The 18,340-nt window shown below is 39.3% G+C and overlaps 1 protein-coding gene and 1 non-coding gene across 3 annotated transcripts in view; one reads left to right on the plus strand and one right to left on the minus strand.

Moving 5' to 3' along the window:
• The window catches only part of NFATC3 (nuclear factor of activated T cells 3), a 134,578-nt gene that overhangs the window by 101,849 nt on the left and 14,389 nt on the right, over positions 1-18,340 (plus strand). For both annotated transcript variants that reach the window (XM_059904578.1, XM_059904577.1), the window contains exon 9: positions 2,026-3,027. In XM_059904578.1, coding sequence (XP_059760561.1) covers positions 2,026-3,027 — 1,002 coding nt within the window. The remainder of the gene's footprint in view (positions 1-2,025; positions 3,028-18,340) is intronic.
• On the minus strand, positions 16,350-16,456 carry LOC132354425 (U6 spliceosomal RNA). The gene has a single exon (XR_009499291.1). It is a non-coding gene; the product is annotated as a U6 spliceosomal RNA (small nuclear RNA).

Below are 18,340 nucleotides of genomic sequence, written 5' to 3' on the forward strand. Positions count from 1 at the left end.
AGATGTCAGTCAGGAACATAGAAATAAGGATTGGATCATGCAAAAAAGATGGATGTTATGCTGTAGTTTTCAGTCCCTCTGTCTCCTTTTTAGTGCACGATAACCAACCACTTATGTAACCAAGGGCCCCACCTGTTCCATTCAGGATTAAGGGATGAGAGTAGGCTTTCTTTGGATATTCTCCTTCCTTATGTAGAAATATGACTCTGGATATAGGATTCACTGTAGCTTTCCTGAGACCAGAGTAGGAGCTGAAACAGAAGACAAAAAAATCTAGTAGTCCAAGGACAAAGTTCTAGTTCTGCCAAAGTCAGAAGAAAAGTAAGTGCATCAAGACATTAGGGGGGAAAAAAAAGAGAAGAAAAAGAAAAAGACATTAGAGAGGTCAGGAGCCAATAGACACGGTGAACCATACTTGAAATACCTGAGCAAGAATCAGAAACTGGATGGAGGTCTGGGTCAAGAACATGAGCATTGTGGCAGAAGCAACAAGATTGGTGATATACCTTTCTCTCGGTCCTTAGGGTTGTTGTCTCATTGTTAGAGGTGGGCTCACCAGTTGCAGATTTAGAGGCTAAAGCAGGTGAATAATGAACCCATCCTGTTCTTCTAGGAAGCCAGAGCAAAGTGCAGAACTCAAATGCACCCCAAACAAGTGCTCCATTAATTACCTCTTCTACAGTAAAATATACTATCAGGGCTATCTTAATTCTTACCTTTATTTTCTCAGATTAAGACCATGCTTATGTGAAGAGACTTGTACTTGGCAAAGGTTTGATAAATGGACAGATGAGATTTGACCTTGCTTTGGGTCTCGTTATTTTCCTTTGACATAAAATGGAGTTTCTTATATTTTGTGAAGATCATGAAAATTTTAATTATGTTAATTCTTAGTACAAACTTGGAAGGAACAATGAGGTGTGAATTTAGGAAAATTATTTTTAAATGTATTATAACACTTCAATAGGAGGCTAAAGTAGATAATTTTTAGAAAAATGGACTGAAGTGCTTGCCAAGAGAAACAATGACATCAGTTGTTTTGACACACAGTAAATTAACTGACGGTTCTTTTCTGTTTTGATATGCATATTAAATAAAATAAGCAAAATGCATTGATTCCTACTTTAAGCAGTCCTTTCATCAAGTAGACTCATCCTAAATCATGGATCTGCTACTTTTCTAATGTCATAAAGGATGATGATTGGTATTTGTAACCTCTGCTTGCTTGGTGGAATGGTGAAGTAGAATTTCTGTTGGTAATACAGTATACTGCAGTGAATAAAAGCATGGACTTTGGAGGTAGAAAAACCTGTGTTCAAGTCCTTATGATACGACTTAGCTGCTGTGAGGTCGTAGTGTCTTTAATCTCCTCTTCAGTATACTCATCTATAAGGCAGGGATAATAATAATCCCTACCTCATAATGATCTTGGGGTTTTTTAAAAATTATTTATCTTTAAATAAGTAATATATATACATGGTGGAAAACATTCAAAAGGCCCCAAAACGTAGACAGTAAAAAGTAAATCTTCCTCATGCTCCTATCCCCTATTCACCTAGTTTCCCTTCCCAGCAATAAACCCAACAGTTATCAGTTTCCTGTGCATCTTTCCAGAGATATCCACACATATATAAGCAAAAACATGTGTACATGTGTATATGCGTATGTATATATACACACACAATATTTTACGTGAACTGTGACATGTACACATGTTCTGCAATTGACTTTTTTTTTACTTAACAACGTGTCTTAGAGATCTTTCCAACATCATTTCATAGAGGTCTATGCAGTATTGGTTTTTTTCTTTTTTTTAACTTGAATACTTTTGAAGCAAGAACCGTTCCGTGTTGTCTTCTATTTACTGGTTTCACATATTTTATATTATCTGCCTTCCCTGAAGGCATTTGAGTTTTCAACCCCTGGCTTGTATGTGCACTACAGTTGTGTAGCCTAGAATGAAGTCCTTTCATAATTATTTTATGTATTATGTAATAACATTTGCATTAATCACTTTCTTTTCAGTTTTGATGAAGCAAGAACACAGAGAAGAGATTGATTTGTCTTCAGTTCCATCATTGCCTCATCCTGTCCAGACCCAGAGGCCTTCTTCAGATACAGGACACCTACATGACAGTGTACTGTCTGCACAGAGAAGCTTGGTTTGTCCCATCCAGCTAACATATGCATCCATGGTAACCTCAGCCCATCTGCCACAGTTGCAGTGTAGGGATGAGAGTGCTGGTAAAGAACAGCATATGATACCTTCTTCAGTTGTGCACCAGCCTTTTCAAGTCACACCAACACCTCCTGTAGGGTCTTCCTATCAGCCTATGCAAACTAATGTCGTATTCAATGGACTAACTTGTCTTCCTGTTAATGCTGCCTCTAGTCAAGAATTTGATCCAGTTTTGTTTCAGCAGGATGCAGCTCTTCCTAATTTAATAAATCTTGGCTGTCAGCCACCATCATCCATACCTTTTCATTCTTCAAATTCAGGCTCAGCAGGACATCTCTTAGCCCACACACCTCATTCTGTGCAGACCTTGCCTCATCTGCCGTCAATGGGATACTGTTGTTCAAACACAGGACAAAGATCTCTTTCTTCTCCAGTGGCTGATCAGGTCACAGGTCAGCCTTCCCCTCAGTTACAACCCATTACGTATGGTCCTTCACATTCAGGGACTGCTACAACAGCTTCCCAAGCAGCCTCTCATCCCTTGGCCAGTTCACCACTTTCTGGGCCACCATCTCCTCAGCTACAGCCTATGCCTTACCAGTCTCCTAGCTCAGGAACTGCCTCATCACAGTCTCTAGCCACCAGAATGCATTCTGGACAGCACTCAACTCAAGCACAAAGTACAGGCCAGGGAGGTCTTTCTGCACCTTCATCCTTATTATGTCACAGTTTGTGCGATCCAGCTTCATTTCCACCTGATGAGGCAACTGTGAACATTAAACCTGAACCTGAAGAGCAGGAACCTAACTTTTCTACAATTGGTCTTCAGGACATCACTTTAGATGATGGTAAGTTCATCTTTATGCTTTGAAGCAGTGAAGATCCAGGAACTTCCTTCCCTTAAGAGTCATGAGAAAGTTACCATGGATTGTTTATTGGCATATGGTTGGGCTTTTTAATAAGTTGTTTTTACTAGAAATATGTTGATATATGACTCTGAAGATAGACATGAACATATATGCTTTAAAGTCTATTTTACCACTTATATCTGTTGCGAAGGGTGAGACCTTGAGTAATAACCTACCACCTATTTGTGATGGAAATGAAGATGTGAGCTTTTATTGAGCATTTTTCCTTTCAGAACATACAGTGAGGTCACAGTGTCTAGAGAATGGAATTCAGAAGTGTTAATTCACTAAACATTGCAGAATGCCATCTCTTTGCAAGGCACAGAGTTAAATGCTAGGAATACTAGGAAGGTATGAGGATAGAGTTCTTGTCCTTGAGGAGACTCATACAAGTAAAGAACCTGCTTCTCTGTGGCCCTGCCAGCTTGCTGAGTCAGATAGTGGTGATAGTACAAGACCAGACTGGTTTGCTGCTGCTGGTACAGCTGTTGGCACCATGATAAAAAGAAGCTATTTATGTAAATGTAGCAAGTTGGTATGTAAACCTCTATTTTTATGAAATCATAAATTGGACAGCAAACTCTGGAAATTAATTATTTTAATAATTGAAAATTCCCCCAAGGTAGGATTTTCAGGTAATAATTTTAGTTTATTCTTGGCTTTGTCATTTATATGGTAGTGAAATTTTGTCTAAATAGGAATTCAGTGAAAGCTACCTGTAAGTGTTGTACAATATGAAAAATTTGAAACATGGATATAGAATTTTAATTCTCTCTCTGATTCTGTATTAATCTGTAGAAAAGTAACTCTAGGTCAGCCATTTCCTTTATACATCTGGAGAGGCTATTTACTACTTAGTTGCAAAGCTGGTTTTAAATTCCAAATTCCAAACATAAGGGAAAGGAAGGTAAATAAAATGATAAAATGCGGGAGCCCCCACCCTACCCCCGACCTGGCACCAGGGCTTTACTGTCAGATCAGTATATGAGGATACAATGATGCAGTAGGTCTTAGTCACTTACAACCAAGATATGAAAGAAGCACATTGGGAGATCAGCAAAGAGATGTGAAAGATTCTGTAAGAAGGATTCAGAGAGGCTTCCTTGAGGAGATGACTTTTAAGCCAGTCTTGGAGGATGAGTATATTTTTCAGTAAATAAGGATCAATCACTTCTTATCCTTTTGGCTAAGAACAAGTATAGTATCAGTAAATGAGAATCAAAGGGAAAACCAGACAACAGAAGCAGAAACATAGAGCTATGTCTGGGAAAGCATGATTTTCTGTGGCTGGAGGGCAGATGGCATAGTTGAGGACGGCTTTGAAAGCCGCAAGGGGATATGCCAGGTCATTTGTGTATAAACAGAAGGTATAGCTGTAAACAAGCAAAACCTACAATTTGCATAGCATTGTTATCTAATTTAACTCTTACTAATCCTCTAGATAGCTATATTTAGAGAATCAGACTTTCTGAAGGTCACATAACTGGTAAGTAGCAGAGCTGAGACTGGAGGCAGGTCTTTTCAGTCTAGTCTTTTTCTTGCAGTACTACAGCTGCCCCCCAGCAACAGCAGGCCGTGGTGGTTAGAACGCAGCGCTAAAGGGGATCCCCCAAGCTTTTTTTAATTCCTAGAGAATAGTGGAACATTCTCTAGGAATGCATGTGCAGAATTTCACTGCATGAATATATGTTCACAACAGCATCTGATCTGTCACACTTGTATTGCTTTCAAGGTTTGTGTTTAGAATTTTAATCCCTGAAACAAAGGGTGAGACCTGGAGTGTGATAACCTACCACTTCAGTGATGCCACTGAAAACACAAGATTTATTAAGCAGGTCTCATAGCTGCTGGGTATTCCAGCTCGTTTTCTTTCCAAATGAAGACTGTTTTTCTAAAAAGAGACCAAAGCTGGAACCTGCTCTTTCTAATTTACCACAGATTGAGTGATTTTTGGGGGGACAGCAAATTGGAACTTTTAGAAAGGCTTTATGGAATTTTTATTTATTTCATCTTTTGAATATGTGAAGATTCTTTTGAATATGTGAAGATGTGTTGCAGAAACAGAGAATCTGGAAAAATGAGGTCTGTGAGGGCAAGTATAAAAGTAATTTCATTTTTGTTCCATTCACAATTAAGCAAAGTTCCCCACAGAGGACAAGGACTGGCTAATGAATTCCCTTATTGCTACCTATCAGGAGACTTGATAGAAGCTGAGTGGTGGGACTTCCCTGGTGGTCCAGTGGTTAAGACTCTGTGCTTCCAATGCAGGGGGCGTGGATTCAATCCCTGGTTGGGGAACTAGGATCCTGCATGCTGTGCGGTGCAGCCACAAAAATGCTTTAAAAAAAAAAAAAGAAGCTCAGTGGTGCTAGCAGTAATTAAAGAGGGGGTGGGAGAACTAAAATACACTCCTGGGCACCTCCGATTATTTGATGTATAATTTTTGCAATTTACATTTTGATGCTATCAAATATCAAATGAATTTTTGATGTTTGCCAACTGACTCATTGATTATGTTATTTGGATTTGCCTTTTTTTTTTGGATTTGCCTTTGAAGGTAAACTAGAGGCTTAGAAAATCCTACAGTTCTGCAGAGTTTTAATATAAATTCATTAAAAGAACAATAATAACATATTTCATAGGCCTTGAACTCCCTAGTACTTGGAACTCTGTAGTACTTGAATGGCCCCTTTCTGGTAAGCTTTAAAAGTAAGCCATAAAACATGCCAAAAAGGATTAGAAGTACTTAAAGCGAACTTTGCAGTTAGCTTGAGCTCAAGTTTTATTTTAACTTTTCTATATTGTGCTAAGTATTAAGTACAAAGTAATTTCCACTCCACAACTAGAGGACACAAGTAATTTCTTTAAATTTGTGTTATACTAGTTAAATATACTTATCATCTAATCCTAATAACTTTCATTAATCCTATTTGTTTTATATTTATTTACCCCTTTCTTTTTTATCAAATTAAAGATTAAAACAAATAAAATATCCTTTTTATTTTTGAAATTTTTAATTAAGATGGAGTCTGTCAAGAATCATTCAGGTATTACTTGACTGTTACTTTTAGAAATATGGACATTGGGCTTCCCTGGTGGCGCAGTGGTTGAGAATCTGCTTGCCAATGCAGGGGACACGGGTTCCAGCCCTGGTCTGGGAAGATCCCACATGCCGCGGAGCGACTAGGCCCATAAGCCACAATTGCTGAGCCTGCGCGTCTGGAGCCTGTGCTCCGCAACAAGAGAGGCCGCGATAGTGAGAGGCCCGCGCAACGCGATGAAGAGTGGCCCCCACTTGCCGCAACTAGAGAAAGCCCTCGCAGAGAAACAAAGACCCAACACAGCCATAAATAAATAAATAAATAAATAAATAAATACGGACATTAACACCTTAATTTTTTATTATAAATTCAGTGACATTTAATAGAGAAGATATTAGTGCACCTCAGCTCAGAAATTCAAGACTTGTAGAACTAAAAATACTCTAATACAGCTCCCCCATTTTATAGATAAAGAATCTGAGTTTTACAGAGCTTAAGGTATTCATCCAGGGTAACACTGATTTAATAGCAGAGTAAAGACTAAAACCCAAGTCTCCTGGTTCCTAATTCAGTACTCTAAGAGTTTTTTCAGTATCTGCAATCATGTTTTTCATCAGTCTGTGGTTTGAGACTGTGGATGTAGAGCAAGCAGAATAGATGAAAGAAAATGCTGTTTCCTCAGCAGAGCCTTGGTTTGTGAGAGGGGCCAGGGCAATCTTAAAATTCTAGACTCTCAGTATAGATGAAGTTTTAAAGGCTCTCTACTCCATCCTCGTCTTTCACACTGGAATTCATACTCTGGTATCCCTAGTGATATTATATTCCTGTTGGTCTCTTCATCTCCAGATTCTTTGGAACATCTCAGGGCCTTTTAAGTTCCAGCTGCCCTTGTTTTATGTGGGCTCTGGTGCCTCTGGAATCATGCAGAACAAATCTAATCATTGTTCTGTAATAATCCTTCACATGTGTGAAATTTTGATCTCTTTCCCAAGTCTTAAAAACACTCCAGCAATTTCATCCTTCCCTCAGCCTCACTAACATGCTAGTTCCCTTCTGCTTGAACCCTGGTGTTTGGTTCCTTTTCGTAGTGCATATCCAGAAGGGAACACTCTAGCCAGCTCAAAGTGGATTGGGACCGTCACCTTCCTTGTTCAGAAGACTTTATTTATCAGTTTGGTGTTAGGTCAGGGGATTTTCTTAGCTTCATCTTGCTGTTAATTTAGTGAGTCATAAGTACTAGTCATTAGTCATAACTAAATCACATCCATTCTGTATCCCCACCCCCCACCCCTCCACCATGGATTTTTACATATGTTTTTGGAACCCACGACTAAACTTTGCAGTTATCCTTGTTCAGGTTCATTGAGGTGATTTTGACCCCTCATGTCAATCTTCCAAACTCAGGAGAGTCCCAGAAGCGTTTCTCGTTTTCAGAGTAATGTGGCTCCCTCCTCAGGGGGATTACTCCTTGGGGTAGTAGCAGCAGCAGAATACTGACCTTTACCAATTGATGTTCTCTTTCAAGCAGTCCCCTTGGAAGGCTGTAATATATACTTACTCAACCAATTAGAGTATTGTTCAAAATTCTTTTGCTACTTTCATTTTTCTTTGCTACCTAAGTGTACCATTGCCCCTGCTTGGAAAGCATGTGCTACTCTGTAAAATTATCAGTGAGTTTTTACTCAGATGGTAAAGTTTGTGTGCCTGGAGCTGTAATTTTTCCTAAACACTTCTGTGCATTATAGTGTGTATGTCCCAGATTTGGACCAAGTGATATACATTAAAACAGTACAAAAATATAGAAATTGTCACAGCTGTGTTTTAAGCATTTTAATTAAGATTATAGTATTGTTAAACTAGACTGTCTTAGACTTTTAAATACAGGCCCATTTAATTTGTGATTGAGCTGAATCCAGTAAGAACTTTCCATTAGAGTCCCTCAATTCCCTCTTGTCCTTCTTTGTTCACAAACTAACAGAGCCATAGCTACAGCTCTTCAGCAGAGAAGAGGGTACATGTTAAATATAGCCTGACCTGCTGCTGTGGTGAAAACTGACACTGCCACTTGCAGGCTCTGTGCAGTAACATGCTGATCCTGAATGTAGGGCAATTGCTAATTTGACTGTAAACAGGGACTCTAGACATGACCTCTGCTGCTGCAGTTCTATATAGGTGACAAGCAGATGAACCTGCTTTCCAGTTGCAAGGAAATGATAAATACAAGATTCAGGTGATTAACTTGGATGGGGAAATCAGGAGACTGGTATGGAGGAGCAGAATGGTAAATATTATTGTCAGTGTGCTAGCCCACCTGTTGGATACTCGTTTACTGGTGTTTATTGTATTTAAATAAATAAAACAAAAGAAAGCCATGCATAGCCAATGATGAGAATGGGTCCCAAATGAGGTGTTGAATCACTTAGGGGCTCAGTAGTGGAGGGAGGTAGATAATACTGAACTTTCTCTTTTAACTAGGACTCTGGGTAACTCATGAATACTCTTCTGGGAGGCATACATGTACCATCCAGCCTCAAACATACTTATGATGGATAATTCCAGAGGCAAAAAGTCCCACAAATAATACCCATGTAGGCTTTGGATCATGGCTTATGCAGAACGGATCATGATGGGGATTCAGGACCTTAAACACAACCACTCTTGGACATATAATAAGAAAATTTAATTTTTAGACCCAGTGAAGCAAGGGCAAGCATTTGAGAAGACCTTTTATTTCTCATATCAGGTGTGTCTGTGTTATCTCACATGGCACAAATTAGTTATATTGCATATGAACAAAATTTTTTCCTTGAATCAACTTGACACTAAAATTTATACATAAACTGGGAAAAATCCAAGAGAGGTTACCAGTAAATAGCCAGCATATCACAGCATATCAGAAGTCTTCAAAATAAATTCACTTCAAAAAGTGTATTTAAAAATAATTAATGAATTAATTTTCTGTCTCACATGTATTGCATATATATTTTGCCAGTTCGTTTGTTTACCAGTTTTTAAAATAGTGTTTTGATCTATAGAAATGTAAAATATTTAGGTGGTCCAACCTAATATATCTTTTCTTTTTGATTTGTTTGTTTGTTTGTTTGTTTTTATTTTTGGCTGCATTGGGTCTTCATTGCTGTGCGAGGGCTTTTCTCTAGTTGCGGTGAGCGGGGGCTACTCTTCGTTGTGGTGCGCGGGCTTCTCATTGTGGTGGCTTCTCGTTGTGGAGCACGGGCTTTAGGCAAACGGGCTTCAGTAGTTGTGGCATATGGGCTCAGTAGTTGTGGCTCACGAGCTCTAGAGCGCAGGCACAGTAGTTGTGGCGCACGGGCTTAGTTGCTCCGCAGCATTTCTTTTTGATTTGTGCTTTGGGAATCTTGTTTAGAAAGGCTTATCTTACCCCAGTGTTATACAAAGTTCCCACTTATATTTTCCTCTAGGACTTGAATGATCTTACTGTTAATATTTAAATTTTTAATTTAACCTAGACTATATTGGAGTATAAGACACTGAGTTGTAAGATATTGAGGGTGGGATCTAAATTTAGTTTTTAAATACTTCGCTGATTGCCCCAACACTACTTACAGTATGTATTTCATTGATTCTATTGGGCACTTTTTATTTCAAACATGTTAACATCTCTGAAACCTGGATGTATCTGTGATAAATAAATGTTTTACAATCTAAAAATAATAATAATGAATTATGGTTACTGTTTCTTGATAATAAAACTTTTTTTTTTGAACACTGTGGTAGGCACTTTGCTAGTAGCTCATTAGTTCTTCCCAACAATCTGTAAAAAGTGAATTATTAACCTTATTTTCAGAGATGTGGCTCAGAGAGCTTAAGCACTTTACCAGTGTTATATGACCACAGACACTGGGACTGGCATTTGAATCCAGGTCTGTCTGAAATTTAGATCATCTTGCATGTGTTTAGTGGCTTCTGAAATAACTATAGTTGATTACTTTATATAATCTCACTTCTATAAACACAGTAAACATAGTAACTTTCTGATGTCTGTCAAGTGTAAGATACAAAGCCAGTGTCTAAAGATGTATTCTATTTTAAAATTCATATCCTGTTTCTGAGTTCCTTTGGAAATGAATCATTCACAGGGACAAAAATATGTTATTTACTTATTTTTTATTTATTTATTTTTTTGGCTGTGTTGGGTTTTCGTTGCTGCGTGAGGGCTTTCTCTAGTTGTGGCGAGAAGGGGATACTCTTCGTTGCAGTGCGTGGACTTCTCATTGCGGTGGCTTCTCGTTGCAGAGCATGGGCTCTAGGCTTGTGAGCTTCAGTAGTGTGGCACACGGGCTTAGTTGCTCTGCAGTGTGTGGGATCTTCCTGGAGCAGGGATTGAACCTGTGTCCCCTGCATTGGCAGGCAGATTCTTAACTGCTGTGCCACCAGGGAAGTCCATGCAATTTTTTTTTTTTTTTTTTTTTAAAGGATGGGGTCACAAAGAGGGGAAGTCCGTCATTTTATAGCTACTTTATTTATTTATTTATTTATTTTTGGCTGTGTTGGGTCTTCGGTTCGTGCAAGGGCCTTCTCTAGTTATGGCAAGCGGGGGCCACTCTTCATCGCGGTGCGGGGACCGCTCTTCATCGCGGTGCACGGGCCTCTCACTGTCGCGGCCCCTCCCGTTGCGGGGCACAGGCTCCAGACGCGCAGGTTCAGCAGCTGTGGCTCACGGGCCCAGCCGCTCCGCGGCATGTGGGATCCTCCCAGACCAGGGCTCGAACCCGTGTCCCCCGCATTAGCAGGCAGACTCTCAACCATTGCGCCACCAGGGAAGCCCCCATGCAATTTTAAATACAGTAAATAAACCTCATTGATGAGGTAACATTTGATCAAAAACTTGAAGATGAGACGAAAAAACCTTGAAGATGAGGAAATTACCAATGTAGATACCTGGGGGAAGAGTATTCTAGGCAAAAGGGACAAGCAGAGGAAAGACCCTAAGGTAAGAGCATGTCTGGCTTATTGAGGAATGGCAATGAGGCCAGTGTGGCTGGAATATGAGGAATCTAGGGGGAAAGTAGTAGGAGATGTGGTCAAGGAGGTAATGGGGAGCCAAACGTGTAGGGCAACAGTTCTCAAACTTTTTGGTCTCAGGACTCCTTTTTTTTTTCTTTTTAATTGAAGTATAGTTGATTTACAGTGTTGTGCGAATCTCTGCTGTACAGCAAAGTGACTCAGTTATACACACATATACATTCTTTTTTTATATGCTTTTCCATTATGGTTTATCACAGGATATTGAATATAGTTCCTTGTGCTATATATTAGGACCTTGTTGTTTATCCATTCTAAACGTAATAGTTTGCATCTACCAAACCCAAACTCCCAGTCCCTCCCTCTCCTTCCCCCCCCCGCCCCCCTTGGCAACCACAGGTCTGTTTTCTATGTCTATGAGTCAGTTTCTGTTTTGTGGATAAGTTCATTTGTGCCATATTTTATATTCCACATGTAAGTGATATCATATGATATTTCTCTTTCTCTGTCTGGCTTACTTCACTTAGTATGATAATCTCTAGTTGCATCTATGTTGCTGCAAATGACATTATTTCATTCTTTTTTATGTCTGAGTAGTATTCCCTTGTATATATGTACCACATCTTCTTTATCCATTCATCTGTCGATGGACATTTAGGTTATTTCCATGTTTTGGCTATTGTGAACAGTGCTGCTATGAACATAGGGGTGCACGTATCTCTTTGAATTATAGTTTTGTCTGGGTATATTCCCAGGAGTGGGATTGCTGGATCATATGGTAATTCTATTTTTAGTTTTCTGAGGAATCTTCATACTGTTTTCCATAGTGGCTGTACCAACTTACATTCCCACCAACAGTGTAGTTCCCTTTTCTCCATACCCTCTCCAGCATTTATTTGTAGACTTTAATGATGGCCATTCTGGCCTGTGTGAGGTGGTACCTCATTGTAGTTTTGATTTGCATCTCTCCAATAATTAGTGATGTTGAGCATCTGTTAGCATGCCCATGTGTTTTCTGCCCATTTTTTGATTGGGTTGTTTGTTTTTTTGTTGTTGAGTTGTATGAGCTGTTTGTATATTTTGGAGATTAAGCCCTTGTCTGTCATATCATTTGCAAATGTTTTCTCCCATTCCATAGGTTGTCTTTTCGTTGTTGTTTTTCTTTTTAATGGTTTCCTCAGCTGTGCAAAAGCTTGTAAGTTTGATTAAGTCCCATTTGTTTATTTTTGTTTTTATTTCTATTGCCTTGGGAGACTGACCTAAGAAAACATTGGTATTATGTCAGAGAATGTTTTTCCTATGCTCTCTTCTAGGAGTTTTATAGTGTCATGTCTCATGTTTAAGTCTTTAAGCCATTTTGAGTTTATTTTTGTGCATGGTGTGAGGGTGTGTAAATCAACTTCATTGATTTACATGCAGCTGTCCAACTTTCCCAGCACCACTTGCTGAAGAGACTGTCTTTTTCTCAGGACTCCTTTATAATCTTAAAAATTTTTGAGGATCCCCAAGAACTTTTATTTAGGTGGTTTGTATGTATCAGTTTTTATTTGTATTAGAAGTTAAAACTGAGAACTTTTTTTTTTTTTTAATAAATTTGTTTATTTAATTATTTATTTTTTGGCTGCACGTGGGCTTTCTCGACTTGCAGTGAGCGGGGGCTACTCTTCGTTGAGGTGCGCAGGCTTCTCATTGCGGTGGCTTCTCTTGCTGTGGAGCACGGGATCTAGGCGCGCAGGCTTCAGTAGTTGTGGCACGTGGGCTCAGTAGTTGTGGCTCACGGGCTCTAGAACACAGGCTCAGTAGTTGTGGCGCACGGGCTTAGTTGCTCCACGGCATGTGGGATCTTCTGGGACCAGGGCTCGAACCCACGTCCCCTGCACTGGCAGGCGGATTCTTTTTTTTTTAAATTACTGTTGGTTTTTTGTTTTTTGGTTTTTTTGGGCTGCATTAAGTTTTCGTTGCTGCACGCAGGCTTTCTTTAGTTGCATCGAGCAGGGGCTACTCTTTGTTGCGGTGCGTGGGCTTCTCATGGTGGCTTCTCTTGTTGCGGAGCATGGGCTCTAGGCGCATGGGCTTCAGTAATTGTGGCACGTGGGCTCAGTAGTTGTGCAACGAGGGCTCTAGAGTGCAAGCTCAGTAGTTGTGGCGCATGGGCTCAATTGCTCCACAGCATGTGGGATCTTCCCAGACCAGGGTTCGAACCCATGTCCCCTGCATTGGCAGGCGGATTCTTAACCACTGCGAGGCAGGCTGATTCTTAACCACTGCACCACCAGGGAAGCCCCTGATATAGGTTTTAACAGGGTCACTCTGGCTGCTGGGTAGAGAGGCAAGGGCAGAAACAGGGAGACCAGTTAAGATGCTATTATAGTAATCCAGGCCAGAAATGATGGTTTGGACTAAGAGATGGACTGATTTTTGATGTATTTTAAAGTTAGAGCCAGTAGCATTTCCTGACAGATTCCGTGTGAGGTGTGAGAGAAAGAAGTTAAAGATGACACCAATGGGGTTTTGCCTGAGCAACTGAAAAGATGGAGTTGCTGTCAGGTAAGATGGGGAAGGCTCTGGATGGAGCAGGTTTTGGAGAAAGATCTGGTGTTCAATTTTGGATGTGTTATGTTTATGGTATCTGTTGAACATTCAAGTAGAGATATAAAGTAGTCAGTTGGCTGAATGAGTCTAGAGTTTGGAAGTGAGTTATAGACTGAAGATATAAATTTGAGAGTTGTTGGCATGCAGGAGGTAGTTAAAGCCACAAGACTAGATGAGGTCATTAAGTGATAATTTAATTGTCCTGCCTTTATCAATTTAGATAATAATAATTGTATTTCTATAAAATGTTGCAGAGTGCCTACACTTACATTTCAGGAGACTTTGAATAAATAAGTAAACAAATTCACAAGTAAATAAACAGATTTACAAGGGTTAAACAACTTCCCTTAGGTCACCAATCCAGTAAGTGATGACACTACAGTTCCAAAGCCTTTCTTTTCTTGTACCCACCAGATCATTGTCTTGTTTGTATAAACCAGAAAAGCCTATATATATCGATAAGGTGGCTAAAGTAAGCAACTTGGTCAAATGGGGAGGCAGCTTGGATGAGTGGGGAAATTTTGCTCATCTTCCCACAGACATATTTCATAATTTATAAATATTTAATTTTTCAAAACTTTCTTATAAAAGGAACAGATTCTGGGACTTCCCTGGTGGTCCAGTGGGTAAAAATCCATGCTCCCAATGCAGGGGGCTTGGGTTCAATCCCTGATCGGGGAACTAGATCCTGCATGCATGCTGCTACTAAGTGTCTGCATGACACAACTAAGGCCCAGCGCAGCCTAAATAAATAAATAATAAACAAAAATTTTTTTAAAAGGAACAGATTCCATATCCCAGATTTATAAATTTTAAGAGGGATTTACAGAAGTCCTCCAGGTGTTGCTTTGAGTTAATGGTTAGATCTGTGAAAACCTCATTCAGTCATTTCATACAATGTTCTGCTATGAGAAAACCCACAGTTTTTTTTCTTAATATTTATTTTATTTATTTATTTAAGCTGTGCCGGGTGTTAGTTGTGGCACACGAGATCTTTTAGTTGTGGCATGTGGACTTCTTTAGTTGCGGCATGTGGATGCTTAGTTGCAGCATGTGGGCTTCTTTAGTTGTGGCATGTGGACTCTTAGTTGCGGCATGCATGCGGGATCTAGTTCCCCAACCAGGGATTGATCCTGGGCCCACTGCATTGGTAGCGCGGAGCCTTACCCACTGGACCACCAGGGAAGTCCCGCGCAGTTTGTTTTTGAAATTTTTAAAATTCGGTAGAATATACATAACATAAAATTTACCATTTTAACCATTTTAAGTGTATGGTTCAGTGACATTAAGTACACTCAAGTAGTGTGTAGCCATCGCCACTGTGCATTTCAAGAACTTTTTCATCACCCTAAACAACAACTCTGTACACATTAAACAATAACTCCCCATTCTCTCCCCACAACCCAGCCTGTGGTAACCTTTATTCTGCTTTCCATTTCCATAACTTTCCCTACTCAAGATACCTCATATAAGTGGAATACAACATTTGTCCTTTTGTGTCTGGCTTATTTCACTTAGCGTAATGTTTCCAAGGTTCAGCCATGTTGTAAGCATAGATCAGAATTTCATTCCTTTTTATGGCTGAATAATATTCCATTGTTTGTATATGCCATATTTTGTTTGTCCATTCATCTGTTGAAAGACATTTGGTTTGTTTCCACCTTTTGGCTGTTGTGAATAATGATGCTTTGAATATTGGAGTATAGGTATCTGAGTCTCTATTTTCAGTTATATTGGGTATTCTGGGAGTGGAATTGCTGGATCAAATGGAATTCTTTTTTCAACTTTTTGAGGAACTGCCAAACTAATGTTTTTCCCACAGTGGCTGCACCATTTTACATTTACAGTGCATGAGGGTTCCAGTGTCTCCACATCCTTGCCAACACTTATTTTTTATTTAAAAAAAAAAAACCCAGCCGTCCTAAATGGGTGTAAAGTGGTATCATTGTGGTTTTATTTTGCATTTCCCTAATGACTAATGATGTTGGATATCTTTTCATGAGCTTATTGGTCATTTGTTTATTTTTTCTGGAGAAATGTCTAGTCAAATATTTTGCCCATGTTTTTGGTTGAGTTTGGTTTTTTGGTTGAGATGTAGGAGTTATTTATATATTTTGAATATTAAATCCTTATCAAATAAGTTATTTGCATATATTTTCTCCCATTCTATGGATTGTCTTTTCACTCTCTTGATAGGATCCTTTGATGTTTTTAATTTTGATGAAGTCCAGTTTATCGATTTTTTCTTTTGTTGCCTGTGCTTTTAGTGTCATACTTAAGAAATCGTTGCCCAATTTAAGGTCATGAAGATTTGCCCTATGTTTTCTTCTTCTAAGAGTTTTATAATTTTAGCTCTTATGTTTAGGTCTTTGATCCATTTTGAGTTAACTTTGTATATGGTATGAAGGATGAGTCCAGCTTCCATTCTTTTTTTGCATGTCCAGTAGAACCCTTGCTTGAAAGTGAAAATGAATTGACTGTATATTGTCATGGTTTGTTTCTGGGCTATTTTTCTTTTAAATTTTTATTGGGGTATAGTTGATTCACAATGTTGTGTTAGTTTCTGCTGTACAGAAGAGTGAATCAGTTATACATATACGTATATCCACTCTTTTTAGATTCTTTAAAAATATGGAATGCTTCATGAATTTGCATGTCATACTTGCACAGGGGCCATGCTAATCTTCTCTGTACCATTCCAGTTTTAGTATATGTGCTGCTGAAGCGAGCACTTTCTGGGCTATTTTATTCCTTTGGTCTGTATGTCTGTCCTTATGCCTGTATCACACTGTTTTGATTACTGTAGCTTTGTAGTAAGTTTTTTTTATTTTTTTTTTATTTTTTTTTAATTTATTTATTTATTTACTTATGGCTGTGTTGGGTCTTCGTTTTCTGTGCGAGGGCTTTCTCCAGTTGTGGCAAGTGGGGGGCCACTCTTCATCGCGGTGCGCGGGCCTCTCACCATAGCGGCCTCTCTTGTTGCAGAGCACAGGCTCCAGACGCGCAGGCTCAGCAATTATGGCCCACGGGCCCAGTTGCTCCGCGGCATGTGGGATCTTCCCAGACCAGGGCTCGAACCCGTGTCCCCTGCATTGGCAGGCAGATTCTCAACCACTGCGCCACCAGGGAAGCCCTGTAGTAAGTTTTGAAATCAGGAAGTGTGTCTTCCATCTTTGTTCTTTTTCAAGACTGTTTTGGCTTTTCAGGGTCCTTGGAGATTGCATATGAATTTCAGGATGGGTTTTTCTGTTTCTGCAAAAACACTGTTGGGATTTTGATAGGGATTGCATTGAATCTGTACATTGCTTTGGGTAGTATTATCATCTTAACAATATGAAGTCTTGAACATGGGATGTTTTCCCATTTATTTAGATCTTCTGTTTCCTTCAGCAATATGTAGCTTTCAGTGTACGAATCTTATACTTCCTTGGTTAATTTTTTTTTTTTTTTAATTTTTATTTATTTATTTATTTATGGCTGTGTTGGGTCTTCGTTTCTGTGCTAGGGCTTTCTCTAGTTGTGGCGAGCGGGGGCCACTCTTCATCGTGGTGCACGGGCCTCTCACTATCGCGGGCTCTCCCGTTGTGGAGCACAGGCTCCACACGCGCAGGCTCAGCAATTGTGGCTCATGGGCCCAGTCGCTCCGCGGCATGTGGGATCCTCCCAGACCAGGGCTCGAACCCGTGTCCCCTGCATTGGCAGGCAGACTCTCAACCACTGCGCCACCAGGGAATCCCTCCTTGGTTAATTTTTAAGTATTTTGTTCTTTTTAATAGTATTGTAAATGGACTTGATTTATAAATTTCCTTTTTAGATTGTTCATTAAAAGTGTATAGAATACAACTAAATTTTGTGTGTTGATTTTATATCCTGTAATTTATTAGTGCTAACATTTTTTTGTATGTTGATTCTTCAGAGCTTTCTATGTATTGGATCACGTCATTTGTGAACAGAGGTCATTTTACCTCTTCCTTTTATTTCTGTAGCCTAATCTCTCTGGCTAGAACTTCCAGTACTGTGTTGAATAAAAGTGGCAAAAGTGAACATCCTTGTCATGTTCTTGCTCTTAGAGGGAAAGCTTTCAGTCTTTAACCATTGAGTATGATGTTATCTGTGGGTTTTTCATATATGGTCTTTAACATGTTAAGGAAATTTCTTTCTATTCCTAGTTTATTGGGTGTTTTTATCTTGAAAGAGTATTGAAATTTGTCAAATACTTCTGAATTAATTGAGATGATCATATGGGTTTTTTTCCCTTCATTCTAGTAATGTATACTATATTACATTCATTGATTTTTTTGTATGTTGGACTATTCTTGCATTCTGGGAATAAATCTCACTTGTTCATGATGTGTAACCGTTTTAGTATGCTGCTGAACTCAGTTTGCTAGTACTTTTGTTAAGGATTTTTACATCTGTATTCACAGGGGATATTCTGTAGTTTTCTTTTCTTGTAGTGTCTTTGTCTGGCCTTGATATCAGGGTAATGCTGGCCCTAGAATGAGAGGGGAGTGTTCCCTTCTCTGTTATCTTTTGGAAGAGTTTAAGGGTTAGTGTTAATTCTTTAAATGTCTGGTGAAAGTTTTTGTGATAGGAAGAGATAAATCAGGTTTTTT

Source organism: Balaenoptera ricei, chromosome 19 (genome assembly GCF_028023285.1).
Source record: "Balaenoptera ricei isolate mBalRic1 chromosome 19, mBalRic1.hap2, whole genome shotgun sequence".
In the NCBI taxonomy this organism is placed as follows: domain Eukaryota; kingdom Metazoa; phylum Chordata; class Mammalia; order Artiodactyla; family Balaenopteridae; genus Balaenoptera; species Balaenoptera ricei.